The following is a 24,241-nucleotide window of genomic DNA, read 5'->3' on the forward strand; positions in this document are numbered from 1 at the left end:
TTATCCAATGAGGAGTAGTTAAGACAAATGATGCTACACTGTCTCGAGTTTAGAAGACTGAGGGTAGATGTAGAATGGCTGCTTCCCCTGGATGGAGGGTCCAGAATTGCGGAGCATTGCATTGTGGATGGTCATTTGGCAATGAAATCAGCAGACTTTTCTTTACTCAAAGTGTTGTGAATCTTTGGAATTCTCTATTCCAGAGAGCTATGGATGCTCAGTCACCGAGTATATCTAAGGCAGAGATCAATACATTTTTGGATGCGAAAGGAATCATACACAGAGATCAGATGGGAAGACAGCATTGAAGTCGAAGCTCAGTCATGATAATATCAATGGCACAGCGGGTCCAAAGGCCTATATGACCTATTTCTTCATTTTTATTTGCTTATGCTCCCATTTTTATTTTATTGATTTGAATTGTAGCTCGGCATTTTATCAATTTTGTGAATTTTTCAATCGATGCGAAATCACCCATGATTATTATAGCACCTTTCTTGCAAACCTCCATTATTTCCTGACGTATACTCTGCCCTCATGTGTAGCCGTTGTCAAGGAGTTGGTAAGGGGTGGGGGAGGGGGGGTGGGTGCAGTGGTGGTATAAACTTGGCTTTTCTATTTCTGATCTCCACCCAAACTGATTCTACATCTTGATTGTCTAAACCAAAACCATTTCTCACTATTGTGTTAACAGAGCTACCCCACCTTCTTTTCATTGCCTCCTCTTCTTCCTAAATGTCAAGCACTCACTAACCATTCTGTTTAGACCTGTCATGGTTTCAAATCTCCTCTCAATCTTCTCTTTCCTAAGGAGAAAAACTCCAATTTCTCCAATGTATACAGATATCTGAAGTAACTCTTCCTTGGAACCATTCTCGTAAACCTTTTCATTACCCTCTCTAAAACCTTCACATTCATCTTAAAGGTGCCAGAAGACTCCTGTTACATCCAAACTACTGTTCCATAAAGGTTCCTCATACCTTTCTTGGTTTTCCATTCCCTGCTTCTAATTATAAAGTTCAGGATGCCATGTGCCATTTTAACCAATTCTCATTTTTCAACCTGCCATCTTCAATGATTTGTGGACTTCTACCACTAGGTGCGAGGGCAGTGCGTGCAGCAGTACCATACAAACAAAAATTGCACCGGTTCACGGGCTCCCAAGGAACCTGCTCTTTTTGTGATCTTGTGAAGCCTGTGAAGCATGTCTACGTTAATTGTCTCAGACTGCATTCTCTTTTCCGTTATCTGAAAAACCTTTTATTAATATTTTGTTTGCACTTGAGTCCCACGCTCCTGATCTGCAGGCACCCGGTGCGGAGGGGGGATGGGGAAGGTAGAGGACCTCCTTGTGAACCTGCTCCTGGGCCAGGCCTAGCTTGCCATAAGCAGGTCAGGGCAGTGGGTGGCCGAGGGGAGTCAGCTGACCTGACTGGCTGCCCCTCTACTGTGGCTACATTCGCAGCCATGTATCCCTGGAGAGAGAGCGTGTTGTGTCTAGGGGGGCCTTTGAGGCCTTCCATGCTCGTTGGGCTCCACAGGAATTGGGGTGTATTATTGATTCCTTTAATTTAATTTTGGTTTGATGTTTTAAGTTTCCTTTACGTTTTGTTTTTCTGTTTTGGGCGGTACAGCGCCTTAAGGGACCGCCCCTTTTACTTCGTCTCTCAGCTTACAAGTATTTCCAAATTGAAAACTGCATTGTAGGATACTCGCAGCAACTGTTTGAGTCCAGGTACTAGAGAAAGGCAGGATACAATCTGTTTTGCTTCCCCAGAGCCTGAGTTACAGGAGTTTGTAATTGAATGCAACCCAGACCAGAAGGAAACTATCAGCACGAGAAGAGAAGCAGAAAGTGTTTTTTTTATAAAGCAGCATCTTTGCTACAATGAAATGAACTTCAATTAAAACACAAGTAAAAGCGGTAGCTGGGACTTAATTTATGTTTGGAGTTTTTTTTTCAATTCAGTTACAGGATGTGAATGTCACTGGCCAGGCCCAGCATTTATTGCCCATTCTAATTGCCCTACATTTCAGAGGACATTTGAGAATCAACCACATTGCTGTGGATCTGGAGCCACATGTAGGCCAGACCAGGTAAAGATGGCAGATTCCCTAAGGACATTGGTGAACCAGATAGTTTTTACAACAATCGACAATTGTTTCATGGTCATCAGTAGGCTTTTAATTCCAGATTTTTATTGAATTCAAATTTCACCATTTGCTGTGGTGGGATTTGAACCCAGGCCTCCAGAGCATTACCTGGGTTACTAATCCAATGACAATACCACTATGCCACCACCTTTTTAATAGACAGTATGTTGTCAATTTTAGTTTATGATGAATAGTGAATGAGCCTCAGATATTGACAGTGGCCTTGGAGCTAAATCTTTATTTCATTATCTCTAAGACAATGAAAAAGTGATGGATAATCAGTACCTTTACTGCCTGATTTGCTGTCTGTAAGAATTTTTCAAAGTGATTGGCTGCAGATGCCTGGAAATCCACCAATTGTTGAACATTGGAATAAAAGTAATGGCTAGTGGGCTGGAAGATTCTTGCATCGGCCGACTTGCGGGGTTCGCGCATGCGTTCCCACCGTGATAACATCTCCCAGCTCCGGATTTCCAGCGGCATCAGCTCTGTGCAGGAAATTGGTGGGGAGGCACGGAAATCATTTCAATAGTCACTTGAATCTCATTTAAATGAGATTAACGGGCCCAGGACTGAAATCTCCAGGCCCGCCAGCATCTCCCCCCCAAGCCAGGGTGGTTCACTCCAGTTCCCCACTTTCGAGGAACTCGAGGCCTAACCCTGCTGGAGTGAAGGGCGGGGGGGTGATCAGGCCCTCCCAGAGGGCAGGTGGCAGGGGGATGGCCCTTGGGCATTGGCACCCTGGCAGTGCCAGCCTGGGCCCCCTGACACTGTCCAAGGGGCATAGTGGCAATGCCCAGGGGGCACATTGGCACTGCCCTTTGGGCATGGGGCAGTGCCAAAGGAGTGGGGCATATGAGGCTTGGGGCAGGGCCTGATGGGGCAGGGCCTGTTGGAGTGATCGACGGGGGTGGGGGGCTCCCGCTGCCACTCTTCAGTCGGGATCGATAGGGGAAGGAGGGAGGCCAGCGATTGGGGCCGTGAGGGGGGCTTGGAGAGCTGGAAATGCTGGGATCACGGGACTGGCCAGTGATCGAGCTAGCCAGCAATCGGGAGGCCAGCAGTGCAGGGCCACTGTGCATTCACCGATCCCAGCGTTGACAGATCGGCGCATGCGCAGTGGCCTGTTCAGCGCTATGCTGCCGGCCTCTCCAGCGGGGATAGGCCCCACCTACAGCTTTGTAATGATACACACGCTGATGACCTTTGGGTGGAAATTAGAAATAGTAAGGAGAAAAAGTCACTGATAGGTGTAATCTATAGGCCACCAAATAATAGCATCATGGTGGGGCAAGAAATAAACAAAGAAATAACTGATGCATGTAAAACTGGTACAGCAATTATCATGGGGGATTTTAATCGACATGTCAATTGGTCAAACCAGGTCAGTCAAGTCAGCCTTGAGGAGGAGTTCATGGAATGTATCTGCGATACTTTCCTTGAACAGTATGTAATGGAACCTACGAGAGAGCAAGCTATCCTAGATCTGGTCCTGTGTAATGAGGCAGGAATAGTTAATGATCTTACAGTTTGGGATTCTCTCGGAAGAAGTGATCACAGTATGGTTGAATTTAAAATACAGATGGAGCGTGAGAAGGTAAAATCCAATACCAGTGTCTTGTGCTTAAACAAAGGAGATCACAATGGGATGAGGGAGGAGTTGGCTAAGGTAGACTGGGAGCAAAAACTTTATCGTGGGACAATTGAGGAACAGTGGAGGACTTTCAAAGCGATTTTTCACAGTGCTCAGCAGAAGTATTTACCAGTGTATGTATTTTTATCCAGTGTATATACAGTGTCTTTCCAGTTGTATCACAGCTTGGTATGGCTCTTGCTCTGCCCAAGACCTCAAGGAACTACAAACAGTCGTGAACATAGCTCAATCCATCACGTAAACCAGCCTCCCATCCATTGACTTTGTCTACACTTCCTGCTGCCTCGGCAAAGCAGCCAGCATAATTTAAGGACCCCACACACCCTGGATGTTTTCTCTTCCACCTTCTTCCGTCAGAAAAAAGATACGAAAGTCTGAGGTCACATACCAACCGACTCAAGAACAGCTTCTTCCCTGCTGCTGTCAGACTTTTGAATAGACTTACCTTGCATTAAGTTGATCTTTCTCTACACCCTAGCTATGACTATAACACTACATTCCGCACTCTCCTTTCCTTCTCTATGAACAGTATGCTTTGTATAGTGCGCAAGAAACAATACTTTTCACTGTATGTTAATATATATGACAATAATAAATCAAATCAAATCAGTGATAAGGAAGAACTATAGAAAAAGAGATAATCACCCATGGATATCTAAGGAAATAAAGGAGGGTGTCAAATTGAAAGAAAATGCATACAAAGTGGAAAAGATTAGTGGGAAACGAGAGGATTGAGAAATCTTTAAAGGTCAACAGAAAGCCACAAAAAAAAGCTACAAAGAAAAGTAAGATGGATTATGAGAGTAAAATAGCTCAGAATATAAAAACAGATAGCAAAGATTTTTACAAATGTATAAAACGAAAAAGAGTGGCTAAAGTAAACATTGGTCCTTTAGAGGATGAGAAAGAGGATATAATAACTGGAAATGAGGAAATGGCCGAGGCATTGAAAAGGTATTTTGTGTCGTTCTTCACAGTGGAAGACACAAATAATATGCCAAAAACTGATGACAAGAAAGCTATGGCAGGTGAGGACATAGAAACTGTCATTATCACTAAAGTAGTGTTGGGCAAGCTAATGGGGCTAAAGGTAGACAAGTCTCCTGGCCCTGATGGAATGTATCCCAGGGTACTAAACGAGATGGTAGGGGAAATAGCAACTGCACTGGTGGTAATTTACCAAAATTCGCTCGACTCTAGGGAAGATTGGAAAACAGCAAATGTGACGCCACTGTTTTAAAAAGGAGGTAGACAAAAGGCGGGTAACTATAGGCTGGTTAGCTTAACTTCTGTAGTAGGGAAAATGCTTGAATGTATCATCAAGGAAGAAATAGTGAGACATCTGGATATAAATTGTCCCATTGGTAAGACGCACCATGTGTTCATGAAGGGCAGGTCATGTTTGACTAATTTGGTGGAATTCTTTGAGAACATTACGTGCGCAGTGGACAATGGGGAACCAGTGGGTGTGGTGTATCTGGATTTCCAGAAGGCATTTAACAAAAGTAAAAATAAAGTTTATTTATTAATCACAAGTTGGCTTACATTCACACGACAATGAAACTACTGTGAAAATACCCTGGTCGCCACACTCTGGTGCATGTTCAGGTGCACTGAGGGTAAATTTAGCTTGGCCAATGCACCTAACCAGCATGTTTTTCGGACTGTAGGAGAAAACTGGAGCACCCAGAGAAAACCCATGTAGACACAGGGAGAATGTGCAGACTCCACACAGACAGTGACCCAAGCTGGGAATCAAACCCGTGTCCCTGATTCTTTGAGGCAGCCGTGCTAACCACTGAACCACCATGCCGCCCCAAAGGTGCTGCGCCAAAGACTGCTACATAAGATAAAGGTGCACAGTGTTATGGATAATGTATTAGCATGGATAGAGGATTGGTTAACTAACAGAAAGCAAAAAGTGGGGGTAAATGGGTGTTTTTCCGGTTGGCAATCAGTGACTAGTGGTGTGCCTCAGGGATCAATGTTGGGACTGCAATTGTTTATGATTTACATAGATGATTTGGAGTTGGGGACCAAGTGTGGTGTGTCAAAATTCGCTGATGACACGAAGATGAGTGGCAGAGCAAAGTGTACAGAGGACACTGAAAGTCTGCAAAGGGATTTAGATCGTCTAAGTGAGTGTGCAAGGGTCTGGAAGATGGAGTACATTGATGGTAAATGTGAGATCATCCATTTTGATAAGGATAACAGCAAAATGGACTATTATTTAAATGGTAAAAAAATTGCAGCATGCTGCTGCGCAGAATGACCTGGGTGTCCTTGTGCAAGAATCTCAAGGAGTTGGTTTGCAGGTGCGGCAGGTAATTAAGAAGGCAAATGGAATTTTGTCCTTCATTGCTAGAGGGATGGAGTTTAAAAACAAGAAGGTTATTTTGCAGCTGTTTCAAGTGCTGGTGAGGCCACACCTGGTGTACTGTGTACAGTTTTGGTCTCCTTACTTGAGAAACGATGTACTGGTACTGGAGGGGATGCAGAGAAGATTCACTAGGTTGATTCCGTCATTGAGAGGGTTGGCTTATGAGAAGAGACAGAGTAGACTGGGGCTATACTCATTGGAATTCAGAAGAATGAGGGGAGATCTTAAATAAACATATGAGATTATGAAGGGAAAAGATAAGATAGAAGCAGGGAGGTTGTTTCCACTGGCAGGTGAAACTAGAACTAGGGGGCATAGCCTCAAAATAAGGGGGAGCAGATTTAGGACTGAGTTGAGGAGGAACTTCTTCACCCAAAGGGTTGTGAATCTGTGGAATTCCCTTCCCAGTGAAGCAGTTGAGGCTACCTCATTGAATGTTTTTAAGGCAAGGATAGATACATTTTTGAACAGTAAAGGAATTAAGGGTTATGGTGAGCGGGCGGGTAAGTGGAGCTGAGTCCATGAAAAGATCAGCCATGATCTTATTGAATGGAGGAGCAGGCTCGAGGGGCCAGATGGCCTATCCCTGCTCCTAGTTCTTATGTTCTTATGACCTCAGCAGTGCATAGAGTGTGGGAGATTCTTCGCTGAACTCTCATGGAAAAAAAACAGCGTGTATTACTCCAGTTTTCTTGCAAATTCGACATTTAGAATTGTTTTGGGAGAATTCTGGCCACCATCAGGAAAGATGAATCACAGAGATTATTACAGCGTTTTGGGCAGCTTCTTGAGCCCAGTGGCGACAGTAAAAAGTGACGTATTTCCTTTTCTTCCACACTCATGAGACAACACAATATTTTTTCTGTGAACTACATCTGAGAGTTTTACAGGTGAATAAAAAATAGTTGTGGGAACTGTTTTCTTATGTTGCCCTATTTATTTTGGGTCGATCAAAGTGAGGGATGAAAGCCCTCTTCCACTGCGCTCTCAATTATATTGTCAAACACTCCCAGAGTAAACTGGGTGATATAGGATTGTTCGCCTGTTGTACACTTCTAATTTTGTAATAGTTCCCCTTCAATACTCATTCATCCTCAAGCCAGACAAAATTTTAAAGAGCAGTTCCCACTGCAGCACTGTGACATTTTATACATTCTCACTGTTAAGTGCTCTCTGAGTCTGATTGTTCACTGGTGCTGAAGCCAGATCCACACCACGTACATGCAACACAAGATGCATGTTCAGTCCCCCAGCACAAATCCAGAAAGATAGTAAATCATAGAAGGTGTTATGACATGAAGTGCTCAAAGCATTCAGCTCCTTAACTGAGTAAGCAGAGGTAGTTAAAAGCTGTTGCTTCAAGATTGAAGGTTGTGGATATCGAAACTTTAAATTACAGTTGATCAGATAGAAATGACAAAGAATGGTATTATCGTACAAACAATTAACACTTTTGAATCAAACTCATCACAATCTTAGGTTATTAGTTTATTTTATTAGTGTCACAAGTAGGCTTACAGTAACACTGCAATGAAGTTACTGTGAAATTTTTAACAAAGGTATTTATTTAAATGTTGTCTTCAGACTGTCAACTCTCAATTGTACTATTACATTTCTTCGGCTCTAAATTGGTCAGACTTGTACTGGTTATCTTTATTTGTTAATAATTTTCACACATTAAAAGGGTTATGGTATGATACCTATGTTGCTAAATCTGACAAAGTATTAATGCGGAACAAACCACCAACAGATGTTAAAATTTAACAACACAGCAATGACTTTTATTTACCTGGACTTGCTTGAACAGATAACCAGCAGCTGATTCCCCACCCCCAACAAATTATGTGCAATCAGTATGATTGCAATTAAAATATATTCAGTACCAAGATAATAATCTGTGGGGTGCAAATTAAGTGTGACATTCCTCTGTTTAATTAATAGCTTTTCCATTGAAACCTCCTTTAACACAAGCTGCCTTCTGTTGAGTGCAAGAAGCTTAAGTGAACAGACTTAAGTGAACAAACTTCCACTTACCTGTTTGTGAGCATGGTCATAGGAGTTTATGTGATTGTCAAACTCCTGGTGTTTGTGGTACTGCTTGTCACATAATTCACAGTAGAAATTGGCTTTCAGGTCCTCAAGAGCCTTAGCTATGGCCTTCTCCTTTCCAGCATAATCCTACAGAGATAAAATTAATATTTTATAATATCATTTTTAACCAAGAGTTAGTGGATAGAAACAATGTAGACCTCAGCAAAAAAAGTGGTTTCAGTAGCAGCTGTTCTCAAGTACACTCAACTGGAGAGGAAAGCCAACCACGAAATTGGTGTCTATCATCGTCTTTTAGCTCTGGGGAGTCTTTCAAGGGAGCTAATAGAGGTCGGCTAAACTGATCTCCTGTAGATAATCTCAGGTGAGAATAAAACCTCTATGAATCTTTATAAAATAGGACAACAATACGATATCCCATCATGCATTATGTTCTAGCATGTCTTCATATACACAGAGAACAGAAAGATGTTCAATGTGCATTACAGCTTCCCACTTGGGAAAGAACTTGTGAATCATGAATGAGGGAGGCAGAGATATCCTTCAGAGGAACATATGAGTATAGCTGCATCTAGAAATTTCTGGTTGGGGATAAAATAGTTACTTACAAATTATATCTCTTATTTCTCTCCCACTCCTCCATCGTTACTAAAAAACCTAAACTAAAACAGCATCAGCAACTTAGATTAAGTATCTTTTTATTCCTCGGAGTTTTGCTTGATCATAACTAATGTTGTTTTGTCATTTTCCCCTCAGTTGTTTTGCTATATTTTTGGTGTAGCTAGGGACTTCTGCTGAGGTGTCATCTGCTTTCTATTTTCATAAATGTTTCAAATGTGTGTACCAGACCAATATTATTGAAGTTTGCTTAATACCATCAAATATGGGGACATAGCAGGTTTCAGGAGTCATAGAGCCATGGATTTGTACCTTTGGCCCATCATAGATTTGCCCTTTGGCCCATCGAGTCTGCACCAACAATGACTACCACTTGAGTCACGTTAATCCTATTTTCCAGCACTTGTCCCATATCCTTAAATGTTATGATGCTTCAAGTGCTAATCCAGATACTTTTTAAAGGTTGTAAGGTTTCCGGCTTTCATTACCTTCCTAGACAGTGCATTCCAGATTCCTACCACCTTCTGAATCTCCCAGCCCACTGTGCTACAAACACAGTGATTTTTTTTCTCAAATTCCCTCTGAATCTCCTGCCGCTTAATCTAAAGCTGTGCCCCCTAGTGATTGACCCCTCAACCAAGGGGAGCCGTTGCTTTCTCCTCGCCCTGTCCATGCCCCTCATTATCTTTTACACCTCATTCACATTCCCCCTCAGCCCTCTCTGCTCGAGGGAAAACAATCCAAGCCTATTCAGCTTTTCCTTATAGTTCAAATGCTCTGTCCAAGGCAACATCCTGGTAAATCTATTCTGTATCCCCTCTAGTAGCCCCTCTAAAGGACATGGATAGTTTCACAGACACAGCAAATCCGTGCAGAGGGAGTTCTATGAATCATTACAAAATAGGAAAACAATACAATATCCCATCATGCAATATGTTCTAGCATGTCTTCATAAACACAGTGAACAGAACGCTGTTTGATGTGCGTTGTAGCTTCCCCCTTGGGGAAGAGCTCGTCAGTCATGAATGTGGGAGTGAAAGATGGGGGTGATTCTCCCAAACTGCTGCACTGTTTTTGTAGCACAGTGGGCTGGGAGATTCAAGCGGGGGCCATTTTGTGGGCTCGCCGTTGGGCGCCACGGCCTCCATGAGTCTCTGGTAGCTGGATTTCCGGCGCCGTCAGCTCCACACCAGAAATCGGCGCGGAGCTGCATAATTTATGCAAATATACGTTTAAATATATTTTTAAAATCATTAGTGAGCCCAGGACTGAAATCTCCGGGTCCTCTAGCGTCTCCCCACCTTGCCAGGAGTGGTTCACTCCAGTGGGGATTACTGTAGCTCCCCACTTGCGGGGATCTGGCGACCCGACCTTGCTGGAGTGAATGGGGGGGCAATCGAGGTCCCCCAGAGGGTCAGATGCCAGGGGGTGCCCTGGGCATAGCCAGCCTAGCAGTGCCAGCCTGGGCCCCAGCACTGCCCAAGGAGCAAAGTGCCAAAGTCCAGGGGGCAGCTTGGCACTGCCTACCGGGCATCGGGAGGGGCCTAATGGTGGTGGAGGGGCCTAATGGGGCAGGGCTTCTGGGGGTGAGTGCATTCAGGCTGAGTGACAGAGGGAGGGATGCTAGTGATTGGGGCTGTGGAGGTGTGGGGGTGGGTGCATCGGGACTGCCGATAGGGGGGGACGGAATTGGGAGATCAGGGCTGCAGGGGGAGGGGGTGGGGGGATGGAGGTGGGTCAGGGACGACGGGGCGGCTGGCCCGGACACATCTGGGGGTAAGCAATCGGGCCATGTGGAGGTCGCACGGCCAACGATGCGGGGGTCGCAGGGTTGGCCAGCGATCGCACTGGCCAGCGATCGGGAGGCCAGCAGTGCAGGCTACTGCGCATGAAATTTTGGCGCTGACAGATTGGCACATGCGCAGTGGCCCACCCAGCGCTATGCTGCCGGCCTCTCCAGTGTGAATAGGCCCCGCCCCCTGATTTTCAACAGGATTCACGCTAAAGCACTCAGCACTGCACAGAGTGTGGGAGATTCATTTTGAAAATCCAGCCAAAAAATCCAGCGTGATTTACTCCAGCTTTTATGTGTATTCGACACTTAGAATTTATTGGGAGAATCGCCCCATCCTTCAGAAAAACAGATGAACCAATGTGAAGCAAAACATTTTTTGCAAAAGAGAGCACTGAATGGAAGGATAGATTAACCTAATGTAATGCTTAGGCTTATTAATTAAGCTATGAAATGAGCTTTTTCTGTGGAAGGTTTCTGGAAAACAACGAAGAAAATTATTTTGCCAATGAGGCCCTCTATATGCTGATAACATTTGTAAACCAAACATCCATTAGGGTTGTATTAAGTGTGAAAAGAACAAGTTGAATGTTACAAGATGTCACAGAAAGTCACGAGAGAGAGTTTGTGCGTGTGCGCGAGAGAGTGCGTATGTGAGAAAATGTAAATGTGTGCAAGAGACTGAGTGTGTCTGAGAGAGAGATAACATGAGCATGTGAGTGAGAGAAAATGTGTGTATATGTGTTTTTGAGGGAGAAAGGAGTGGGCATGTGTGTATGCATGTGTGTGTGTGTACATGTGTATGTACTGTGTGTATAAGTCTGGCTCACTCTCGGGCTCGGGTTCTCATTCAATCTCATTCCCACACACCAACACACATTCTCATATTGCTCTTTCTTCAATGTCACTGGGTTAAATCCCTGGAACTCCCTTGTTAACAGCACTGTGGGTATTCCTACACCACAGAGACTGCAGCAGTTCAAGTCGGCAGCAGATCACTATTTTCTAAAGGGCAATTAGAGATGGGCAATAAATGCTGGCCTAGCCAATGATGTTCACATCCCATGAATGAATACAAATAAAACTCATAGTGGGTGAGGGTGCGCGAGTGATCACACTGAGACTGGGAGTGAGCTGGACAAAGACACTTCGCATCCTTTCACACTCTAATAGTCATTTTTATTTCTTAGTATCTTTTTAAATTGATCAATTTATTGCTTTGACGTTGTGTTTTTCACACAGGAAATAAATTTTACTTTGTATCTTTTCATAACTCATTTTTTTAAGTGAGTTTTTTTAAAAAAACAAAATCATGTTTAACGTTGTACCATACTGTATTTTTCTGAAATTTGCTCACCAGCCCCTTGAGTGTAAAATAAACTGAAATGTGATCTCCCGCCACATGAAAAGGTTAGACATACCTGATCTAACTCAACCTTGACTAAATTCAATGGCCCAGCATCCACTGCTTGCTGGGAAAGTGAATTCCTCAGTCTAATGACTCTGAGAGAAAACAAAGACTAATCTAATTAAATGCTTTGATTATGTAACAGAGAAGGTTGGTGAAAAGATTGTAGTGGATGTTGTTCAGATGGGTTTTAAGAAAGATTTTAAGATAGAAGAGCTTATGAAAAGCTGCCTAACAAAATTGAACTTTATGCAATTGGAGAGTCAATGAGATCAAATGAGATGAGTGTGCAGAATTAATGGTACATCTCGTATTAATCATACATTTTATGAAATTGCTGAAAAGAGAAATATGTTGCTGAAGTTTTCCATCTTGCACTCATCAGGATCAACACACAAGGACATCACATTTAAAAGATTATTATTTATATTGCAGAAGTAAAAGGTGTGGATTGGTTGGCAAGATGGTTCTACTTGGCTGAGACGTTGCCATGGAAAAGGCAATGGGGGACAATAGACTCCCCAATCTCCTGGGTAATTCAAAAAAGGCACAAGGCTTGTACATATTCCTTTTGTTTTCAGAGAACAGGACTCTGCATGCAAATGTATGCAGCTTCCTGCAAGTGCAAATGAGCCATGTTACGAGCTCAGCAGATTATCTTAAATTAGTTGCGAGTATAGGTATTAGCTCACTCAAGGCTGTTCAGCAAGTGCTGCCCAATTGTGGGATCACACATAACAATAGGCATTTTGAGTTTTGTAAGTACATGTTGGTTGACTATTGTTTGTACCCTACCTATTATCAACAACTGAAGAAACATGCTGTTGCTTTGACCAACCAGTCGTTGGCATGCACAGCCTACCTATTTGGCATTGCTGTTTAATATATCCATACTCATAAAAGCAAAAGTGAAGTAAAACAAAGTTCTGAAAGTAGGAAAAAGGAAAGAAAATATACTTTAACTGGCTGACATTTTAAATGGAATAGAAGGTCAATGAAGTCTTGGAATTCTAATATGCGTAGATAATGAAACACTGCAGCACAAGTAAGTCACGCCATCAACAGACAAGCAGACAGTTTAGCATAGACAAACAAAAAGGGTAATATTTGCCCACCCTTTTATTAGGCTGCAGTGGTATAATGTTTTGGGCACTCTGTACTAAGAAGGATATAAATGCACTGGAAAAGATGCAGTGTAGGTTGACTAGAAGATTGCCAGAGATAAGGATTACTGTTAATAAGACAAAAGCTCGGAGGGTGAAATTAGTCTTCACCCACAATGTGAAACAGGTTATAGTGAATCTGCAGCTCATGAAACACTGAGCTCGAATGGAACAGCTAATCAGGCTTGGTGAAGGCCAATTTCACCCACAGGATTTTTTCATTAGAGTTGGTTGAAAAGGTTAAGGACTGACCTTATAGAGGGTTTCAAGATAATTAAGGGTCATGATATTTTTTACAGTTTTGTGCTCTTTTTATTTTGACAGTCATATCCAAGGCTACCGTCACCGAGCCCCAACTCTCCATACTTTCAAGAATAGGATTTCTAGCCTTGAGATGTGAACAAACACCTTGTCAATTCACTACTTTTAGCTACTGTTCATGTTCCATCCCTTTGCACATTCTATCTCTTCTCTAATGAATGAATCGAACATTGCACCATCTGACTTGATTTTAACTTTAAAAGCCATTTATTTCATCATAGAATCATAGAATCACTACAGTGCAGAAGGAGGTCATTCAGCCCATCGAGCCTGCACCGACAACAATCCCACCCAGGCCCTATCCCCATAACCCAACGTATTTACCTGCTCATCTCCCTGACACTAAGGGTGATTTAGCATGACCAATCCACCTAACCCACACATCTTTGAACTGTGGTAGGAAACTGGAACACCTGGAGGAAACCCACGCAGACATGGGGAGAACATGCAAACTCCACACAGACAATCACCCGAGGCTGGAATTGAACCCGGGTCCCTGGTGCTGTGAGGCAGCAGTGTGAACCACTGTGCCGCACCAAAAAAAGAAAAATGTTTATTTACTTTTTTAAAAAATGATCAGTCAAATGAATTAAAATCACACAGGAATATATTTACAGCATAAGGTCTAATTATCTAAATCATTGAGCATACATAATAATGATGACAAGGACAATTTTTGATTAGAGAATGAATCAAATGGTTGATGTGCAGGCTATCTGCTCCACCTGCCCAATGGCATTAGTGTGAGGCCCAAACCATTTTCATGATCAGGAGTTTGTACAATAATGGACTGGATTTTGTACTTGTAATGACAGCAAAGCTGTCAGCATTAACTGTCAATCCCGTGTAAAACTGACATCAATTTCTGGCATCTGCACAAGGTCCATGTCTAATTGCAGAAATCCGAAAGTCACTGTCAAAGACAGAATTCATTATTGCAATTGTGGCCGATGGAATTACCACAGAGATCAACATATTGGCTTGAACCTGGCCTAATTGTTCACTTGATCTGCATTAGAAGAGGATAGAAATGTTCTGCCTTATCTGAGGAGACACAGGGATGCTGTCTTGCCACTGTTTAACATTCGTATATATTTACTGAAACCAGGATTCAGTCAAAAGGACATTTATTAAATGGAAGAAAATTAGACTGAAAGATGGCAAGATCCAAGTATATGGGGTCTTCAACCAAAAGAGAAAATGCTGGAAAATCTCAGCAGGTCTGGCAGCATCTGTAAGGAGAGAAAAGAGCTGATGTTTCGAGTCCAGGCGATCCTTTGTCAAAGCTTTGACGAAGGGTCGTCTGGACTTGAAACGCCAGTTCTTTTCTCCCCTACCCAACCCTGATCAGAGTCGGCACTTCTCTACTCCCCCCTGAACATTGGTCCATCCCCACCGATCACTGGTCTCTTCCCCCTCCCCCCAATTATCGGCCCCTTCATCCATCCTCCTCCCCTCCGATCATTGGTCCCTTCTTCCTCCCACCCCCCCAAAGTCTGAGCCGGTATCCACCTCCCCCACCTAATGGCTATTGCCGGCATCCCCATCTGATCCCGACCACCATTACATCTAAATGGTGCCAACCCGGCAGTGCTAACCTGTGACAAGGGGCAGTGCCAGTGGACACTGTCTGGCCATGTCCCTCTCCACCAGGGACAATACTTATCTTTGCGCCACCGGGGAGATCCCCAAAACAGGCTAACGTTGAGGTAAATCTGTTGTAAACCAAGGTGGGGGGGAAGGGGGGGTCAATATCTGGCAAGGGCGTGGGTTAATTATATTAAAATCTATTCAAATATATGTAAAGGTACAGATGACGTAGCGGGGATGGGGCAGGGAAGATTCAAAATCGCGAACTCGCCAGCGAGGACTGCGACTTCCCAATTTTAAATCCCTGCCGGCATTCACACGGATGTTGGGTGTGGGCTTAAGATTGTCCCCGCTGTCTTTTGATATTATTTTGGAGGCAGTATGTATGAGGCAACTATGCTTGTGGCTATTTCCAGGGCATTTAAGAGTCAACCACATTGCAATGGATCCGAAGTCACATATATGTCAGTCCGGTTAAGGTTGGCCGATCTCCCCCCCTGAATGACATTACTGAACCAGATGGTGTTCAGGAAAATTGACAATGGTTTCTTGGTCATCATTACTCTTTTATTTATGGCCTTCTACTGGCAGCATTTCTCCTCTTCCCCTTGCATACTACTTCCCCTCTCCATTTCCATATTATGTTCCAGCTCAAGGTAGGATGCATCTATAGCCAACCTAAATGAAGCAGGCTTTCCTTTGGCACAGTGGAAAACTCCTTTGACCTGCGTATCAAGATCCAACATCATTCCATCGAAAATCCAAAATGTTAGCAAAATTCCTTTACAAACACAACACAGTATCGCAAACTCCACACCAACAAAATTAAGACAAAATCATTTCACCTGAAAGCTGTGCGGTAATCCCTTTCAAAACACCAGCAAAGGTAGAGGGGAGGGGTCCCTCTTGTTAATGATCATGAGGGGGCAGTAACTGGAGCTGCATGATCCAAAATGGCAAATGGCGCCTCAAATCAATGTGAAATGCCATTTGATGTCACGATTTGCCCACGTTGCATGCTCCTGGCACACGCATGGCCTGTCTGTACTATTGCCCTGTTAGCCAGGGTGCACTGTGCCAGAAATGGCCAGCAATGTTCTGGCCTCCATAGCACCATGACCAGCAGTTCTACTCAGTCCAATTTCCAGCCTTACATTCCGAATGAAGGAAAATCAGGAAAGAAAACTCAATTTTTATGAATTATTGTGCTTTACCATTTAGAAAATATTACATTTTATCCAGAAGAAGAAGGATGCACATTGGATGGGATTTTCCAGCCACGCCCGCCCCAAGACTGGAAAATCCCGCCCAACGTCAACATGGTCCATGTCCTGCCCGCTACGATTCCCGTGGCGGGCTGGACAGGAAAGTTCTGCCCATAGTCTTTGCTTAAATCATCTGATCTTTTCTTCTTATTGAATGGGTTTGAATACAGGTTTTGAGAACACAGGGGAAAGGCAGGGCAAGTAATTAAAGATTGCATCTGTGTTTGAAATGTTTGTGCACGCAATGTTGATAAAATAACTGACAAACATTGTAGTTATATATATTTAAATATTTTAAAGTTGCAGTTGTGCAAATCAAAATTGAAACAGAACTGTTTGAAAAGGTTGGAAGAAACAATGATCAAAGAACTCAACACTCAAGAGGTTTGTATAAAAAGCTGCATGCAGGGCCATGTGCAGTAATGACTTATTCATCCACTGTATATTAATAATTCCTCACAACTTATGATTTATGAAATACCATCAGCTGTAGCTAGTTAATTGTGGAATTACCAGAATTAATCCAGCCATTCGGTATATCAAGGAAGCAGGTCACAAAAATTAATGGATCTCATGCTCGTCCATTGTAAATGAATAACCAGCAAAGAGCACTGATAATTCCATTATCGAAAGCTGGGAATACAGTAATGAAGGAGTCGTGCAATCGGGACGATGATTTCACTGAGACAGCAATTCATGCAACCTATTACAACTTGATGTTGTTTTATAATCCCTCCCTGAGCATCAATTAATCCTGTGAACTCATCGTTGTCTACCAATTCAGAAGAAACTTCACCCAAAGAGTGGTGAGAATGTGAAACATGCCACCACAGGGAATGATTGAAGTGAATCGTATAGATGCAGTTTAATGAGCTACAAAGGCATATGAGGGTGAAGCTAATAATAGGTTATGATAATAGATTTAGATGAGAAAAGATGGCAACAGTCTTGAGTAGAATCTAAACACTAGCATGGACTGTTTCTGTGCTGTATATCCTGCATTATCATTTGTAAAAACTTGCCACAAGCCTTGAAATGAACAGGAAGTGGTAAAGTATTTGTTTCCAAATAAAAATGATCCACTTCTTCTGGTTTGTGATTTCTTTTTGCCTTTGCTGTATGGTGGTGGGCACGAGGTTTGAACATTTAAAAATCCAATGCTCTCTCTTTAAGGGGGAACCAAGACTGAAAATTGCCTTAAGTGTTAGTAAATCTCTTTTTACTGCTTACAAACTGATGAGGTTTATTTTTAGTAGAATCTGCCTCGAACTATTGACTTTGAAAGTTTTCTGTGTGAACCTGTGAGTACCTACATAGCTCTGGAGGATTCAAGAGGTGATTTGAGCTACTGGTGGCTGGAATTGATGGGGTAGATGCAGATAAATTATTTCCACTGATGGATAAATCGAGAATGATGGGACATAATCTTAAAATTAGATCTAGGCCATTGTGACGCGAGGACAATGACAGCTTTCAAGTCTGTCATCATTTGATTTTTTCTCTTAGATATAGGTGGCAAAAGATGTGAAGCTGAAGTGGGTAGATGGAGTTAAGATGCAGATGGAACTGAAGAAGCTTAATTGCCTACTCCTGTTCCTATGCTAACATGTTGCTGGCCAGCTGCACACTGCAATGTAGCATTAGACTAGCACAATATCAATCAGGTGATGCAACTCAGCTTTGTTTTGATTTGTTTTTATTGTGAATCTTTGCCTTTCTGCTCCTCTCCTAAAGAAATAGTCCATTGGCTGGTTATGTTTCTACTTGCATCTGCCACCCCTGTTACCTCAGTATTACTAATTGAACATTTACAAGCCATCCACCCAGAGAAGGTGCCAACTTTAATCCAGTCCTCAATTCTTTTTTACATACATCTTCTTTTCATATATCTTCTTTAGACAAACAGTGTCAAAGTATGGCACATTTTTGTATACTGGAAGCTACATATACACAGGACCCTGTTCTTTGCAGATAGAAATGACATGTACACACATTGTACTTGTTTCAGCTAAACAAAGTAAGTGACCATTTGCTGGTTCATTCCAAAGGGCAATGTCTTGACCAATCAGAGTCGAGCTGCCTGGTTTAAATTTCAAACAATGCTGAGCAGTTAACTGTCAATCAACTAATGTATTCTCCATGGCAAAACCTCGACCAATCAGAGTCCACTTGCCAACAAATCAGCCCTCTCTTCTCATGCAGCACAAATGTGTTGATTTCCCTTACTTGGTATTCTTGCAAATATCCTCAGGAGTACAAGATGAAAAGCTTCAACTAAAAATGTCTCCAACAGTGTATTGAACCAAGCTTGTGTCACTTTTCATTTCCAAACGTATCAATAATGCTAAAGTAAGACACAGCCGCACTACCAGAAGGACGTGGAGGCATTAGAGAGAGTGCAGAGAAGGTTTACCAGGATGTTGCCTGGTATGGAGGGTCTTAGCTATGAGGAGAGATTGGGTAGACTGGGGTTGTTCTCCTTGGAAAGACGGAGAATGAGGGGAGATCTAATAGAGGTGTACAAGATTATGAAGGGTATAGATAGGGTGAACAGTGGGAAGCTTTTTCCCAGGTCGGAGGTGACGATCACGAGGGGTCACGGGCTCAAGCTGAGAGGGGCGAAGTATAACTCAGGCATCAGAGGGACGTTTTTTACACAGAGGGTGGTGGGGGCCTGGAATGCGCTGCCAAGTAGGGTGGTGGAGGCAAGCACGCTGACATCGTTTAAGACTTACCTGGATAGTCACATGAGCAGCCTGGGAATGGAGGGATACAAACGATTGGTCTAGTTGGACCAAGGAGCGGCACAGGCTTGGAGGGCCGAAGGGCCTGTTTCCTGTGCTGTTCTGTTCTTTGTTCTTTGTTCTCTCGATTGAGCAAACAATATGAGATTGAACCAGTTGGGAATAGGGTTACTAACGTACACTGTGCCCTGCACTGGGTTGGTGTGAGATGTGGCACGGTGGCACAGTGGTTATCACTGCTACCTTACAGTACCAGGGACCTGGGTTTGATTCCCAGCTTGGGTCACTATCTGTGTGGTGTCTGCACGTTCTCCCTGTGTCTGCGTGGGTTTCCTCCGGGTGCTCCGATTTCCTCCACAGTTTGAAAGACATGCTGGTTAGGTGCATTGGCCTTGCTAAATTCTCCCTCAGTGTACCGGAACAGGCGCCGGAGTGCAGTGACTTGGGGATTTTCACAGTAACTTCATTGCAATGTTAATGTAAACTTACTTGTGATATTAATAAATAAACTTAAAGCTGTGTAAATATTTTTAATTTTTCAATTTAATCTGTTTATGCTGCTATATTGCTTTTATAGATGACCCCACCATCTACAGAACCTGTTTGAAACGCACCTGCACCATCAACTCGCGGAAGCAGAAGTGCTCTGGCAATGCAATTAATGATGCCACTAAATACACAACTGAACTGTCTAACTATGTATTCTCAGAAAGTAAGGAGTTTTTTCTTGTGCATGGTTTCAATTTTGGTGTACTTTCATCCCAGACCAAAGAGGAAGAGGTCTTTTCAGAGCTCGAACTCCTCTACTCCCAACTATCCCATCACAAACAGCATCTACTGAAGATGCTGAATCAGTGAAAGCATGTCTAGCTGATTCAGCCATGCAAACTGCGGGATTCTTAACAACCTGTCTGGTTTTCACATTTCCACAAATATCTTACAATGTTTTGTGGCTTTAAGACCAAACTGGACATATACATCAGTAAAACTGACAAAGGGATGGAAATGATCATCCTTAACAAGAACAACCAAATCAACAAAATACACAATATTCTTAATGACAGGTCCAAATTTGTGTCCATTAGTCCTGCCACTCAATATAACTGGATTGCCTTGCTCAAAAGAACGCTAACAAAACACTTGCTGGACTTGAGTAAGAGTGATGAACTGCCATGTAGTACATATGACAGGATTCATCCTCACGACTCGCTGTGCCTGCGTATGTATGGGCTACCCAAGTCCCTTTATGTCCTATCTTATCTATGACTGTTTCTGCACAACATGAATTGGCCACTTATGGCCTTGAAAGTGCCCAGCCTACCTCAAATTACCCTGGAAGGGTAAGGTATCTGATAAATACAGGCGAAGCTCAGTCAGTATGCCATATGTCCCAAAGACTGACAGATCATCAAGCAGCATGTCCTTTTAGTTGTTCACAATGGGCAAAGTACGGTCTGTGCATGCAAAACTCAAAACACAGTGACTGACATTAGATGTGATTTCACAATTGGACAACATTTACTAAATAATCCTCAGTATGCTAAGAATTATACTGACAACCAATTTAAGATTGTCCGTCAGACTCACCATGTGGTGTACTTGCATGGACTGGAAGCTACATATATTAATACACAGGGCTCTGTTCTTCAGACAGAATGAACATGCACATGGTTTAGCTGAATAAAATAAGTGACAGTCATTCGCCAGTTCATTCTTCAAAGCAATGCCATGACCAATCAGAGTAAAGTTGCCTGGTTTATATTTAAAACAGTGCTTGGCAGTTAGCTGTCAGTCACCATCAACTGGTACATTTTCCATGGCAACACCCCTAACAATCTGATTCCACTCGCCAACCAATCAGCAGTCTCTTCTCATACAGTATAAATTTGTTGATTTCTCTTACATTAGATTCTTATGCATGTCCTGATGAAAGAAAGATGAAAAGTTTCAACAAAAAATCTCTTTTTTTGAGCAAAACTTGTCTTGCTATGTTAAGATAATTACAATCTGATTCATTTGAAGAATATGCCGTGAGGTAAATGGTAATTATTTGCAAGGAGACATTGTTTTGTCATCATTGAAACTACCAAAATTATTAGTATGGAATAAAATCATTGCTATTATTCATAAATTAGTAGTGTGTCTGTAGTGTAATACAGTAATACAATAACATTATTTAATTACTATCAATAAAAGTAGTATGTAGTAACATTCATAGAAACATAGAAACTAGAAACAGGAGTAGGCTATTTGGCCCTTCGAGCCTGCTCCAACATTCATTTTGATCATGACTGATCATCAAATTCAATATCCTGATCCCCCTTCCTCCATTATTCCTTGATCCCTTTAGCCCCAAAAGCTATATCTAATTTCTTCTTGAAATCAGACAACGTTTTGGCCTCAACTACATTCTGCGGTAGTGAATTCCATACATTCACCACCCTCTAGGAGAAGAAACTTCTCCTTACCTCAGTGCTAAGAGGTTTGCCCTTTATTTTTAAACTATGACCCTGAGTTCGGACTCTCCTCCCACCATTAGGAAAATGCTTTCTGAATCTACCCTGTCTAATCCTGTTAGAATTTTGTAAGTTTCTTCCTTTATTAATGTAATGTAAAATTTATTTAAAATAGGGGATTTTAAATTGGGCTGCTTGTTTCCATAAATGGATCCCAAGAGATGCCCAGATGATCAGATATCTGATCAGATTCCAGGATTTTCATGAATTTCTTGACTTACCGGCAAATCAATTTCGCTACAAAGCATAAATGACGAAACATTTACTACAATCATAGTACTGCTTTTCTTCCTATAGTTGACACTGGGATTGCAGGCCATAAACCACGGGATATGTTTTATTTCCACAAGCCTTGAGGTAATTGCCCTTTTTACTCATTTTACAGCCTGGTGGGTTCCCTGGCTGGAGAGAGGAAAACACACAGCCTGTGGATCCCTTTGAATTTCTGGCAAGGGACCATTTATTGGTCCAGACAAAGACAATGGGCGGATTTTTCTCCCTCTCCAAGACATGTTTTGTGCACTCCTGCTGCTTCACTGCTCATTGGTGATGGGACCTTATGGTCTCACCATTGTCAATGGGATTTCCCATTGAATGCACCCCCTCGCTGCTGGGAAACCGGCGGCAAGGGTGTAGTCAGCGAGACTGCAAGACCCCGCCAGTGTGGACAGCAGCAAAGTTTTGGCGTTTAGGTGAAATTTTCAGCCCCTTCCCACTGGTGGGATCTTTCAGTCCCGCCAATGTCAGCCTCCGCCATGGATTCCCCAGTAGAGGAGCAGGCAAGCCATCCAAATTGCCATTGACTTCAGTGGGACCAGAGGATCCCACCAGCAGCCAATGGTGAGCCGCGTTCGCCGCAAAAAAACCTGCCATGTAGGTTGGAATAATTCCAACTGCTGGATAATTCCAACCTTTATCCCTAATAAGATCCCACAGAAACCATGGGCTGAATTTTTAGGTCCCAATCAGTGTGGGCATGGAGGTGGGTGCTAAACAAAGCACTGTTGGCCAGTTTGACAGTTTCCTGGCCCCATTCCCTGCCCCTTTGGGCCATTTTCCTGGAGATGGAATGGGTGTGGGTTGGGGTGTCATCCGGATTCCCGGCTACAGTGGCAGATTGTCTTTTGACCCTGGTGATGGTCAATTAAGACCAATGGTCTGGGTTTTTTCAATGGGCCTCCGGGCAGCAGGGTTAGTGCAGCTGAACAGCAGCTGCAGCCACAGGCCACACAGGCTAACTATCTGTCCACACAGCCATTCTATCCAGCAAATATCATGGGATAACCAGCGACCATGGCTGATTTCCCCCTGTCCAGTTTAAAGGTGCAGTTAATCTACTCTTTCCTTAAAAGATGTTTCAGTTTCTACCTCTATGTAAACCTTCTATATTCTAACAAATTTCCAGATAGATAGGATTTTTTTACTTACCTCCTCATCCTCTTGACAAATTTAAATTGATAATTCTTCATCACTAATTCTCCAGCTGGAGGGAATAGCCATTACCTATGCACCTAATCAAGAACCTTTATATTTTAATGAAATTTTAATAAATCTTTCCCTTACCCTCCTCTTCTCCAGCAGAAACAATCCCAGATTCCCAATTCGTTCCTATAGAGGTTCCTATTTCTGGCGAATCCACACTGTAGGTTCTCTGTAGTTCGAATGTTTTATCTATTCTGGGGCAATCAATACAGCTTTGTTTCATGTTTCATCCAAAAGTGCAGCTTTGACAGTGCAGCACCGCTTCAGTGTTGTAATGAGCTGTCAGTTTAGATAATGGGGTAAATTTTCCAGTCCAGCGCGCCACGGGAATTGTCGCGGATGGGACAGACAATTTAAAGGTCTGTTGACCTTGCGCAGAATGTCTGGTCCCGGGACAGATGATATCTGACATTCTTCCTATAGCGAGAAGACCAGAACTGCACACAGTACTCCACTGTAGCCTAACCACAGTTTTGTACAGCCCCAACATAACCTCCCTGCTCTTATAATCTATCCCACGACTGATAAAGGTAATTGTCCTGTATGCCTTCTTAACTACCCTATTAACCTGTGCTGCTGCCGTCAAGCACCCATAAACTCTCTCTGTTCCTCCGAGCTACCTGGTCTCCTGCCATTTACTGACAATATGGCAACATCCCTTCTCTTGTTACTCCTTCCAAAGTGTGTCACCTCGCACTTTTCAGGATTAAGTTCCACGGCCCATCTGACCAACCCATCCATATCTTCCTGCAACCTGAGGCCTCCTTCTTCACTATTAGCTTCACTGCCAATCTCTTCATGTCATCTGCAAACTTACTTATCATCCCCCCACATTCTCATCGATATTATTTATATGTATCACAATTAATAAGGGACTTCGCACTGATCCCTGTGGTACACCACTGGACACCGGCCTCCAGTCACACAAAGAGCCTTCTACCACCACCTTCTGTCTCCTACCACTAAGCCAGTTTTGGATCAAACTTTCCAAGTTACCATGATCCTATGGGCTTTTAACTTTACCAATCTCCCATGTGGGACCTTGTCAAAGGCTTTGCTGAAAGCCATATAAATGACATCAACTACACAACTCTCATCTAAACAC

The 24,241-nt window shown here is 42.9% G+C and overlaps 1 protein-coding gene across 1 annotated transcript in view; it reads right to left on the reverse strand.

The window, feature by feature from the left end:
* Positions 1–24,241, reverse strand: part of znf804b (zinc finger protein 804B) — a 489,773-nt gene that overhangs the window by 75,027 nt on the left and 390,505 nt on the right. The window contains exon 2 of the mRNA XM_078200329.1: positions 8,223–8,366. Coding sequence (XP_078056455.1) covers positions 8,223–8,366 — 144 coding nt within the window. The remainder of the gene's footprint in view (positions 1–8,222; positions 8,367–24,241) is intronic.

Source organism: Mustelus asterias, chromosome 2, assembly GCF_964213995.1.
Source record: "Mustelus asterias chromosome 2, sMusAst1.hap1.1, whole genome shotgun sequence".
NCBI lineage: Eukaryota > Metazoa > Chordata > Chondrichthyes > Carcharhiniformes > Triakidae > Mustelus > Mustelus asterias.